Consider the following 12,879-nt stretch of genomic DNA (forward strand, 5'->3'; position numbering starts at 1 on the left):
TGCTCACAGCCAGGTCCAGTCTGCTGGCTATGTTCTGTTTACTTTCTCTGCTCTACATACCTCCAGATGCCTCTGGCTGTTCTCTTTCTCATATCTACAGTAAGAACCTTCTCCTTAACCATACCATTGAGCAGTTACAGCATTATTTTATACATTACCTGGCCCTGGGCTCAATTTCCCAGCAGTTCACACATCCAAAATGGTGGCTTAACAATTGCGAGGTAGGGCTAGGATGGTCAGGAGTTCAAGGATAGCCCCAGCTATGTAACAATTTTGAGCCAGCATAAACTACACAGAGGAGCCCCATCTCAAAAAGAATTTACACACACACACACACACACACACACACACACATATGCACACATACACACACATATATGAGAGGGGGGGAGAGAGGGAGGGAGGGGGCGGGGCGAGGGGGAACTACTACACGTGATATATTATGGTTAGAGAAGGATCTAAGAAAATAGACTGAAATAAATTGATCACACAACTGAGAATGTATTAAGTCATGTCATGTCATCAGGGACTTGACACCTATTAGGACAAACAGGTTAAAATTAGAAAATCCTTCCTTGAGATGTTGAGGTTAAATTCTGAAGGCTGGGGAAGAATTATTCAGGGAAAATGGAAGTGAAGAACAGTGTAGGCAAAGGAACACCACAGGTAGACCACAGTGTGTCCAGAACACTAAGGAGAAGTACCACTACCGTGATGTCTAACACTCAGTCAGCAATGAAGACAGGAAGGTGGAGGTGTGCTGTGAGGGACAGATGAGAATGTCCCAGGAGGAGGACTGCTGCTGTAGACCCAGTCAAGATGACATCATCCCATGGTCCCTTCCCAGGAATGGCCACATGCCCCTTTACCCTTTCATCCAGCCTCCAAAACTTAACAGTGATTCTGGTTTTATACCAATGTTGTTTTTGCTCAATGATTTCAGTGGTAACTCAGAAAAAAGTCTGCAAGAGTACACTCACATATGCAACGAAACCAGAGAGACATATAATAGACCCACGCAAACACGCACAACACAGACTCACCTTAGGGTTGATGAAAGGCTTTGCTAGGGACATGATGGGTGGATTTAAACTCCTATCCCAGACAGTGGTTAGAAGCATAAAAATAGCATTTGCTTTTTATGGTTTAGGATTCCAGGGCTCATCCAAGACTTCACAATGAAAGAGAGAGAAAGAAAGAGGAAGAGAGGAAGAGAGAGAGAGAGAGAGAGAGAGAGAGAGAGAAGGAGGAGGAGGAGGAGGATGAGGAGGAGGATGAGGAGGAGGATGAGGAGGAGGAGGACGACGAGGAGGACGACGAGGAGGATGAGGAGGAGGAGGAGGAGGAGAAGAAGAAGAAGAAGAAGAAGAAGAAGAAGAAGAAGAAGAAGAAGAAGAAGAAGAAGAAGAAGAGAGGGAGGGAGGGAGGAGAGAAAAGAGGGGGAAGAGAAGGAGGGGAAGAAGGAAGAAGGGATGGATGGAAGGAAGGAAGGAAGGAAGGAAGGAAGGAAGGAAGGAAGGAAGGTAGGTTGGTTCCAAGTCACACAATCCAAGTCCACACTCTCCTTCCAGAAGATCTCTTCCTACTGAGGCTGCCATGGTCCTTTATGGCTCCAAGCCTATCAGCAATTTCCTATCCAGGTGATTTGTGTCTTGTCAGGGAAGCAGTTCTCCAAGAGCCTCCCCCTTGGGTAGTCAGGGAGACCTACTCAGCTAGTATTCCAACATGCCGTGACTAGAGTGTTGAACTTGGAGAACTGGCTTGGGATCTGTGATGGCCTCTTGGTCCTTCAAAACCAGAGGCCTTTGTCTCTAATAACTTTTAAGTCCATCGTTCCAGGGGCATTAGCTCTAAAAGAATGTGAGCTGTTTTCAGACTCATGGCTTCAACACCTCAAAACACTCTCAATACTCATAGCTCCGATACTCTGAGAATCTACAAGGGTCTACACACTTAGCATATGTCCCATGAGCAGGGTAACCAACTGTTCTGGTTGAGTTTGAGTCAAAGATCCTGAGACTTGGAAGACACGGCTCATTGAGAATTCACGGGTCAACTGGAACAGTTTGTTCATTGTCTCCATAATTTAATACGCATGCCGTCATCATCACTTCCTTGTTTTATTTTGTTTGCTTGTACACGTGTTATATGTAGTCTTTGTGCATGTGGACGCACCAGGTGTCCTCCTCTGTCATTCTCCACCCGATGTCTTGAGACAGCATCTCTCACTGAACACAATACTTACAGATTGGCTAGACCGGCTGGCCAGCCCGCTCTGAGCATCCTGTTTCTGCTTCCCCGGCACTAGAGTGATGTACGCACGACGGCCATGCTGGCTTTTTACGTGGGCGCTGGAGATGTGAGCCCAGATCCTCAAACTTTTTGGACAGGCATTTCATTGACAGAGCTGAGCCCTCTCCACATCCCAGTTCATCAATCTTTACAGAACAGGTAGTTCTGCAGTTTAAATCACTTGCTGCCCTTGCAGAGGACCCAAGCTCCATTTCTAGCGTCCACGTTGGGCAGCTCCGGGGTATCGCACGCCCTCTTCTGGCCTCCATGGGTGATTGCTCTCTCATTGGTGATGTTCATCCTCTCTGGAGTTTCATCTGTGTTTCTGGGATGAAGGTCTATCCGACTCTTTGGCCAGTTTTAAGGGGGAAATGAACTACCTGCATTCTTATGGGTATGTCTGATGTCTTCACATTTTGGGTTTTGGAAACCCCGATAAGACATTTGAAGCATACACACTCAAATTAATTAATTAAAAGTCCTAGCAGCCAGTAGGAGAAGGTATCCAAAGGAAAGTGTTACCATGGTTTGCTAAAGGTTTCCACAGCCCACGGGAGGGAAACGGAGATTTAAGCTGGCTCTAACACGGAAGGGTTGGCTCGTGCTGGTGCAGCCCCCTGGGAAACCACAGCGGCAAAACTTAGCTGACAGAGATGGACGTCCTTGGATAGTAATGTGTAAACGAACACCTCAGACATTTTAGTTCTCTGGAGGATTCTCAGTGCGCTAACTTCTGGGGTGGATAAAATGAGGCTTGGGTGTCCCATCGTGCTTTAAGCCGGTGTTCTGGTTTGCATGCCAATGACAGACAGCCATTATTTTACCTGAAGGCTGCTTTAAGAACGGGCAGGGCAGTGCAAACAAGGGGGACACAACGACAAGGGCAGCAAGGATGATGACAGCTATGGCGGGATGGGGAACAGTGACCCAGCCAAGACACTAACCCAGTTTTGAGTCCCACCTCAGGAGGTGGAGGAGACTGGAGGACTTAAACTGCAGGCCTCCCTCTGCCGTACATCAGCTATGTGACCCCTGGTCAGCACAGTTATTCGTCAGGATTACTGGAGAGCTTGAAATGAGATCGGCTGCTGTGAGTACCTTGCTTTGTGAGGGACGCTTTGTGAGGGACTCATGGCAAACGCCCGGTAAAAACAAAAAAAAGGAGAGAGGTGTGGACTGGACACACGTGGGGAGAGCTGGGGCTGCTTTGAACATTTGGAGAGAAAAGAAAAGGGGACATGTACACCGGCTGCGTGTCATGGTCTCATATCACTGGCTATATTTTTTTTAAAGGATTTGTTTGTTTTGTTTTTATATTTTATGAGTACAGGTGTTTTGCCAGAATGCATGGCTCTGCAGCCTGTGTGTGCTATGCCCTCAGAGGCCAGAAGAGGGCAGAAGATCCCAGAGACGAGACACAGAGATACCAGTGAGCTGCCTTTTCTGACTATTTGTGTGGCCTTCCTAAGCACGGGAATCACATCTGGGCATTGCGATTTGGCTTTTAGCCTAGAAGCTCTGTGTTCATCTTGCTCCCTGCAGGATGAGGTCTCGACTGCCCTCTTGGCACCCAGAGGCTCTTCTGGGAAGCTTGCCCCACCCTTCTCCTAGCTGACACTATGAACTGCCATCTGGCATCCCCAGCCCTCACAGTCTGCATCTCCTCATTCCCCGCCCCTGGATCCTATGCTGAGCTTCTGAGTCTGTCTCGGCCATGCTGGACTTGAACTCCCCATGCCCTTGCAAAGTTCTTCCTTTGCCTTCCTACTCTGAGTCCTTTCCTTGCAGCCTCCATGCAGGGAAGCAGCACCCCTTCCTTCTCTGAAGGATGTATCCTCCTGTCTTATAGGCCCTCACTACCTTATAACGGTCCCTGACCTCCACTGAATGTCAACTCTCACATCTGTGACTTTGATCCTAGTCTCTAATAGAACTGACCATGTACACTGACAGAGCAGAATTCGGTAAAACCACTAGCTACTGGGCACTTGCTACAAGCCAGCCATGATGACTGCATGTCCAAGAATGAGCATCTGGGTGGCTGCAGAGATGGCTCTGTGGGTAAACACACTTGTGGCACAAGTCTGAAGACCTGAGTTCAAATCCCTAGAACCCACTTAAAAACTAGATGTGTAGCACCAAAGTCTGTATAATCCTGTGGCCCTGGGGGATGGCGGGAGACTGTGGATAGATGGTCTGCCTTATGCAGTAGAGAGTAGTAAGACCCTATCTAAAGCAATGTGGTGGCTGAGGACTGACCCCTGGCCCGAGGCTGTCCTCTGACCTACAAGTGTGCGCCCACATGCGCGTGCGCGCGCACGCACACACACACACACACACACACACACACACACCTCTCAGGACTAACATTAGAACTAACGTTGCCCATGCTAGAGCTCCAGTCAGTTTAAGGTCAGCGTGAGGACACAAATGCCTTGACACGAGAAGCTGCACATTAAAGTAAACACCTTAGGAACTGAAACAAGAAATCAATTTGCTTTAATTTTCCAGCAGACAAAAACAAGCTAAATTTCAGTGGACACATGTACCATTAAAGGTCTATATTTGAACTGATTGGGTCGCAACCACACTCATTCTCAGATCGTCTGCTCAACAGATGTATGTGCTAATCTCAGTTTACAAGTGAAAAAGAGAGAAAAACCTTAGTAATTCTAAACCTGAAGTGGACCCTGAGTATTTCACATGACCACTCAGAACTCACAAGGCTCGAATTCCCTAAGAAGACAAGGACTTTTAACTCAGGCCATCTGAAGGTCTGTCCTAGGTTAGGGGTGGCCACCATCAGCTCTGTCTTTTGCTAAAGCACTGGTCAGGGGACGCCGATTTTCTCCGCTGTGAACACAGAACAGGAGGAAAGGGCAGAGGAGCAGGCCCAGTAAAGCCACACCTTCCAACCCACTTCTTAGTTCTGTAACAAAAGGAAGGCTGGCTGGGGAGATGGGTCACTGGATAGAACACTAGCTGCATATATACACGTCTTCACACACACACACACACACACACACACACACACACACACACGAGCATCAAGACCTGTGTTCGAGTCCCCAGCACCCACAAAAGCCAGGCTTGTCTTCTCCTTCCTGTAACTCCAGCACTGGCAGACCGAGTCAAGCAAATGCTGAGCCCACTTGTCAGACAGCCTCATAAGCATGGTGTTTCAGGTACAGTGTGAAATGCATTCCTAAGGAATACAGTGGAAAGTAAGAGTTACAAAGGTACTCTGAACCTTCCTCTGGACAGGTGCATAAGTACTCACACACACATACACATGTGTACACACATACACATATGCACACATATACACATGCCCACACACAAGAGCACACATATACACGTGCCCACATACATACACATGTGCACATACATGCACATGAGCACACACATGCACATGAGCACATACATACACATGAGCACACATATACACATGTGCATACATATACACATGAGCACACACATACACATGAGCACACATATACACATGAATGCACATACACATGTGCACACACACATGTGCACACATGTATGCACACTCACTAAAAGGATCAGTGTGTGTGTGTATATATATATATATATATATACATATATATATATACTTCTTGTATATCTGTAAGCAAGAAGCTGCATTTTTGTTCTTTTTAAGTGTTAGGGAGTACAGAGTTATTAGAAGTTTGATATTCTCCACTGAATCACACCCTCTCTCCTTTTCTCCATCATTATTCTCGCTCCAGGAGAAAACTAACGATGGTATTTTGTCCATGGATACCTATTCCCTTGGATGAATAAAAGCATCTCAGGATCTCCTAGGAAGCAAGTAATTACTCAAAGGAAACAGTGTGCGTCTGTGAGGCTGTTTCCAGAGACAACTGGTACACCGGTCCCCATCCTAGTCAGTGGATTCGCGCCTGGAGGGATTTGTAATGTAACGACGGTGCTTTAGGGTGGCGCTGAATGATGACAGAATGGTGGAGCCTTCGAAGGAAGGGGGTCACTGAGATGTGTCTGTGGAGATCATCTGTTCCCTGGTACCAGCCTGATTTCTCCCTGTTGTCTACTTCCTGGCTGCCATGGCTGGACTGTTCCGCCATGCCTTTGTCTGCCAGGATGGATGGACCCCTCGGAAACTGTGAGCTGAGATAAGGCTCTGCCCCTTGGGTTTCCCTTGGGTACTTTATCACGGCACCCAATGGCATAAACACAAAGGCCGGGTTGTTTCCCTCTAGTGCTCCTGGGATGGCTTCCATCATCTTCCAGTTCACACAAAGGATCAACTCAACTCCATTTAGCCAAACGCAGTTTATCGTTTTTTGTTTGTTTTTTTTTCTTTCTGATTTTCTGATTACCTGACAGTCCAGCACATTTTCACTCCAATGGAATATTTCTCTTGTCTGCAACCAAAGGACTGTAACATTTTGTTAAAAAAAAACTATTAAGTTATTAATTTAGAAGCCTAAAAATTTGCCACCTATTCCTCCGAAGACATAGATTTATTGGTGTGGGATGAACAGCCCGGAGTCTAAAGCTGGAACAGAGTAAGGAGTCCTGTCCTGGCTGGGCCCTGGGAACAGGATAGGGGAGAAGCTATTGACAAGTGACAGTGAATGCTTACTAACTTACCAGTCACAAAATCACCTGGACACTGGAACTCATTTCTGTTCTGTAGCTGTGATGGATACCTTGACAATCTGGAAAGGAGGGTCTATGTGGTTGACAATTTCATGTCCATTGTTTGGGGATGACCAAAGCAGCAACTCAAAGCAGCTAATCACATCACATCCACAGTCAAGAGTACATCCTTGCTTGCTCTCAACTAGATCTGTTTTAATACTGTTCAGGCACACTGACTAGGGAATGGTGCTGCCCATAATGGCTGCATCTTCCTAGATCCGTTACCAATCAAGGCAATCTGCCCCCTCTCCCCCAAAGCATACACACAAAGCCACCATGATCAGTAAGACTCTTCGACCAGGCGAGCCTAGGTTGTGTCAAGTTAAAGCTGACACTTTTTAGTTGCCACAGCCCACACAGCCCAAAGGACAAAAGCAGGTCAGAGAGTGTCAACTTGTTTTGACTGTTGAATAATGTGTCTGTCTGTGTTGTCACCTTCCCCAGTGTCCTCTGGTAAGGGAACTTAAATTCTCAGTTCATCTTCCCTTTTCAAACTTTGGACCCCAGTAATTATATTGATCGTTACCTGGAAAGTTGTGAATCGGAATTTTGGCTTCTTATCATTCAAACCATATAATAATCATTGGTGGTTGACACTATAATTACCCTACTTTGAAGAGGCAAAGATCTAGGTATGGACGGTTAAGGCCAACTGTAAGTTAGAAGTAAGGGAAAGCTGGACTCAAGACCCAACTCAGGCCTCTCTGACTTCTCAAACAACAGTAATGAAAGCAGTTTCCATTTCTGGGCCAGAAATCAGAATCTGGCTAATAGTAAAACATTTAAAGGCCTCTGTAGCTTCTTGCACCAAAATGTTACTCAAGGCCCAAGTGCCTACGTGGCCACCTTGATTTACCAGCATTCTCCTTCACTTGCTTCTTGAGTACCACTGTCCTCTGTGTGCTGGCGAATGTTCTCTTAACCAAAGCAGAAGTGATTTAGGGATTTCGGTAAAAAGCAAAGACTTCACTCCCCACAGTCAACACCGCTCTGGAGTTGACAAAGTCTTGACACTCATGGGGTTCACCACACCTAGCCTCGGGGACCTCAAACTTTGCACTTAGCTAGCTGTTCTGGCTTACCAGAGAAAGCAGGAAACAGACAGGCAGTATAAGGTTAATTTGACCCTTAGAAATCCTCTCTGTACTTCCAGATGTAAGGGAAGCCTCCAAGTCTGTGAGGAGAGGGTGTAAAACACCGACATGGTGGGTGCACACTCACTGGCCCAGAGTTTAGGGACAAGCTCAAAATTATTCAAAAGGTACTTTCCTCACTGTGATGTGCACAGCCCATATTTTATGGAATACTGATACTATAACCTAAAATACTAAAACTAGAGGAATCTGAGCAAAACGTTTATATAAAACTCTACTTTTAAAACTTTCCCGCGAGTCTAAAATAACTTCAAGTTGAAACACTTTTTTTAAAATTCCAAATGACCAACAGGATAATGGATTCACCACCACAGCATCCTGTAGGGTGTCGTTCAGACTGTGCCCCTAGTAGGATGTGGCTGAAGGGAGGAGTGGATTCATTTTGTCAGCCAAGTACTGTCTGTGGCATGGTTCTGAGACCCTCTAGGTCAAGGTCACAAGAAGGGACAACTTGACCGGCTCACCAAGGCCTTTGTCAGAATGGAGCGTAAAGGAGCTACCTCGTGCCACTTCATACATGGAGGTGAAGCGAGGGGTCGAGGCAGAAAATAAGGGAGAGGATGCTGTCAAGAGGATGAAAACAAGAAACATCCCCATCACCCACATGGGACCAGGAGAAAGATTTACACATTTGTATGAGTAACTTTGTAACATGGTGGGGGGAGGCAAAAAATGCATTATACAAGTAAGTTTCTTTCAAAAGTTTCATAGTAGACAATTAAAGTTATCTGGTGCAAACAGAACATTTCTAAAGACGTTTAAAACCAGGAAAAAGATACTCAGTGCCTTTGGAAAATTTGGTGAGAACGTTTTGAGGTCAGGTGTTTTAAATCAAGGACAGCTTTCAAGGATTTGAAGGTCTCTTACAGAAAGAATCTTTTAATCTTTGGTCTTAGGACTAGAACAAAAGAGATCTGCCCAGCTTCGAACATCTTTAGACATGAGGAAGAAGGCGGTAGAATGACAGGTGAGGAAATACCACAGTTCTGATTGGTACAGAGGAAGGACACTGCCTTTAGTCAAGGCTTAATGAGAAGGCAGAGGAAGCTAGGTGGTAGACTCAGGTTCTGCTCTGACTCGTGGGGCTGCTGTAATATTTCCTTTGAGAGTAGCTTCAAGAGAAGAACCAGGTAGCACTCCTACAGGAGAGAAAGCACTAGAAACATGAGGGAACTCTTAGATTTAAGAAAAAAAAACCCAAAAAACAAAAAGCAAAAGACAAATTCTCTTTTAGGCCAGCTAGATGGCTGTGTGAGTAAAGGTGCTTTGCTGTCAAGCCAGACAACCTGAGTTGACTCCCCAGAACCCACAGGGTAGTAGGAGAAACCTGAAAGTTGTTCTAAGTCCACACACATGTTGTATTACACACACACACACACACACACACACACACACACACATCGCATGCACACTCTCCAGTATTCTCGACACTTACCCTCAGATGCTACGATGACATGTGATATATGATTTTACATGTAACATTACATGGCTAATTAGGAATCTTCCCGCATGTTATGTTTTCGATAAGACAATGAAGGTAAATTATCCAAGAATAGCGCACAGCCCTGAGGCAGTATCAAAACACAGTCAATGAGCCAAGTGTGGTGGTGCACACGTGTAATTCTGACATTTGATGGACGTCAGGAGGCAGGAGATCCCAAGTCCAAGGTCACCCTCTACTACATAATGAATTTAAGGCCAGCCTGGGCTATATAAGACCCTGTCTCAAAAGAAATCAAAAGCACACAGACAGAAACAACTTCCTTTGCTCCTTCAGAGCTGCATGTTCAAGGTTGCACCCATTCACATCTTATCAGTGGTGCCCAAGTACGGAGGAAGAATTAAGCAAAGAATTTTTGAAGGTTCCAATCATCCTCATGATGAATGCAAAGAAAACATTATGGCCCACCACACTGCACTGCACACGACAGCTTCTAAGTTCGATGTGGCGTTCTACCCGTCTTACTCCAACAGCCCCATGGGCTGCAGGCTATACCATCCAAGGTTTCTTCCATTTTTACCTTCAAGCAGAATAATTTAGCCAGACACTGATAGGTCTTTCTACTCAGAACCAGGGTTTGCTAAGGAAAACAAAAGTAATCTGCCTTCATATTCATCAAAAGCAAGAGCAGTCATTAAGGCTCGAAATGTAACGGCTGCCCACCCTCCCACCCTCGGAATGGCTAGCCAGGACCGCGCAGACGTGAGCGAGGGTTAGCACAGCTGATTTCCAGGTTCAGAGAAGGAAGCCACACGATTTAAGACAAACACCTGGAGAACTGGGTAGGGAGTAGTATTTTGTTTTTACCTCAGGAAAAAAGAAATTGTAGGCAGACATGCAGCAAATCACATCGCAGGGATAGTCAATTATCTGAACACACTAATTAAGTAAATGTAATCAACCGGCTTTCAGTCCTCTCCTTGCCTGGTGTGTATTTCTAAAGCCCCGCTTTTCTCCTTGCTCATAGCGGGCAGACCGTTAGACCGTCTACATGGTGCAGCAGAGGGAAACAAACATGCACAGAATTATTTATTTATTTATTTATTTATTTATTTATTTATTTATTTATTTATTTTTTGCTGACGGCAGGAGTTTCTTCTCACGCTCAGGGCGAAGGAACGCACACTATGGTGAAGGCAGCACCAGCCATGGGTTTTAATTACCCTCCTCACCAATTTCGCAGAGGAGGCTTAAAGTTCAATTAGGTCGGATGGTGCTTGGTTAGGGTGTTTTCATAAAACTGGGCACAGGCTTTCAAGGGGTAAATATGCGGCCATGACAGGATTAAATATTCATGAAACCAAGCTCGACTGGAAGGCTGGGGGTATCAGACTATTAAAATTCATATAGTTTTCACAATGTAAATCTTGTAACCACTCGTAAGGTGCCCCGTTCTGGCCTGGTTCGGAGTGTGTTCAGATATCAACTCTGTAGCTTACATTTAAATAACAATATTGATTTTTGTAGATAAACAACAGCCCCGATGCTCACCTCAGGTTTCAAAGTGCAGAAACAATTTTAAGCATTTGCAAACCCAAACTTAGGGAACCGTCTGCTGACCAGGAACAGCAACACTCCGTGTGATCCCGACATGCACCAGCTATCTGTTTAATCTACTGGTGTTTTACCAAAGGTCCAAGGGAAAATCGTGGTATTCCCCAGGAGGAGCATTCTCCGAGATGTGGGTCGCTTCTGCCTAACACGAGTGCCTGTCTGCCCGCATGCTTCCTTGAGACAACGTGGAAATAAAGTACATTGACTCTTCTTGGGTTCCAATATTCTGATTTGCTGAACCAACTTTCCCCCAATATTAGCAGTCGCTTTCAAAATGCTTTAACAAACACACGTGCGCACTCGACACAAACGGAACTAAACAACTAGCTTCCACCGAACTCAACTCCGAGCATGGGCAGAGGCAGGAACCTCAGAGACAGGACTCTCTGGGTATTACCGAAGCATCGTCTTCCGTGCAATTTCCCCTACTGTACAATTTTCTCAGCAGAGGAAACATCAGCACCAGAGAATGACATCTCAACCATGTCTTACTCGAATTCAATTACCTAAAGAACTCCACACAGTCAGGCGCAAGTCTCCCCTGGTCTACAATGACACAGCAGGGCTGCAAAGGACTCCCAGGGTCCATCTGCTGCCAGGCGCTGGGTCCTTGCCCTCCTGGAGAGGAGGGTGCCCGCTGAGAAGGACCACCTCCAGCCCAAAGCTCCGGGAAGCAAGGCTGTCCAATCTGCAACAAACCAAACTTTGCTTCCACCGGTAGAAGCATGGAGCCTCCCCTCCAAGAGTCTAGGAAGCCACTTGCCAGGTCTTAAGGCACACTTCCCTTAGACCCACTGCAATCTAAAGGCGAAGTCTCAGCCCTGCCCCTCCCGTGGGCTCAGCCCTGCCCTCAGCCTCGCACCGTGTGTACCACGACTTCGCCTGCACACATCACTGAACACCGAAACCAGAGCAGACTTCTTTCTGCACACGCCTTCCAGTTGAGAAACTCACTACCGGCGTGGATTCCTTTAAATCCCACGCCTTCTCCAATCTGCCACCCCACCCCCCACACAAACGGAGGTAAGGGGGTTGGGAACGGAGGGGTTAAAGAGACCGGCCACTACTAGTCCTCCTCCGTCTGGTTCAAAAGATGTCACGGCGGCCACACCGCGGACCTTACCTTGCTCTCCCCCCTCTCGCCGTTGGGTCTCGCCTCCGGATCGTCGCTGTCCTCGGCGCCCGCACTCTCGCTGGGCACTTCATCCTGAGCCAGCTGCTGCTGGGGCTGCGGCTGGGGCTGGGGCGGCTGTGGCGGCGCCTGGCAGGCTCCGCCAGCCCCCTGGGAGCGGGGGATGGGCTCCGGGCGCGGAGAAACTCCCTCCACATCCATCTCCATCTTCCCATTCACTGGAGGGCAAGACAAAAGCGGAGCGGAGACTTGGCAGCGGCGCCCGGCGGCTCCTCAGCGGCCCGTGGCACGCATGGCTCGCCGAGGAGGGGCCGCCTCGCGCGCGCCCTCCCTCCTGCCACCCTTCGCCCGCACTCCCCGCGGCTCGGCTCCGGCGCTACGGGGCGTCTGGGCCCGGGAGCCCGCGAGGAGCGGGTGGCCGCGTGTCCTTGGAGCGCTGGCCTTCAGGCGCCCCCCGGCAGTCCCGCTACACCGAGCGCATCCTGGCGGTGGCAGGGCGCCTCCCAGCCGCGCGCCCCAACCAGCCCTGGGGACAGCCCCAGGGACTTGTTCTCCTT

The 12,879-nt window shown here is 47.6% G+C and overlaps 1 protein-coding gene across 2 annotated transcripts in view; it reads right to left on the minus strand.

Annotated features, from left to right (window-relative positions):
• LOC120093118 (uncharacterized) overlaps positions 1-12,879 on the minus strand; it is a 167,380-nt gene extending 154,501 nt beyond the window's left edge. The window contains exon 1 of one of the 2 annotated variants that reach the window (XR_010054513.1): positions 12,314-12,879. Coding sequence is in view for 1 of the 2 variants with exons in the window: in XM_063266483.1 (XP_063122553.1) it covers positions 12,314-12,529 (216 nt within the window). In the remaining variant the exon portion in view is untranslated. The remainder of the gene's footprint in view (positions 1-12,313) is intronic. The other variant, XM_063266483.1, reaches the window with a different exon arrangement.

This window comes from Rattus norvegicus, chromosome 8 (assembly GCF_036323735.1).
Source record: "Rattus norvegicus strain BN/NHsdMcwi chromosome 8, GRCr8, whole genome shotgun sequence".
Classification (NCBI taxonomy): Eukaryota; Metazoa; Chordata; class Mammalia; order Rodentia; family Muridae; genus Rattus; species Rattus norvegicus.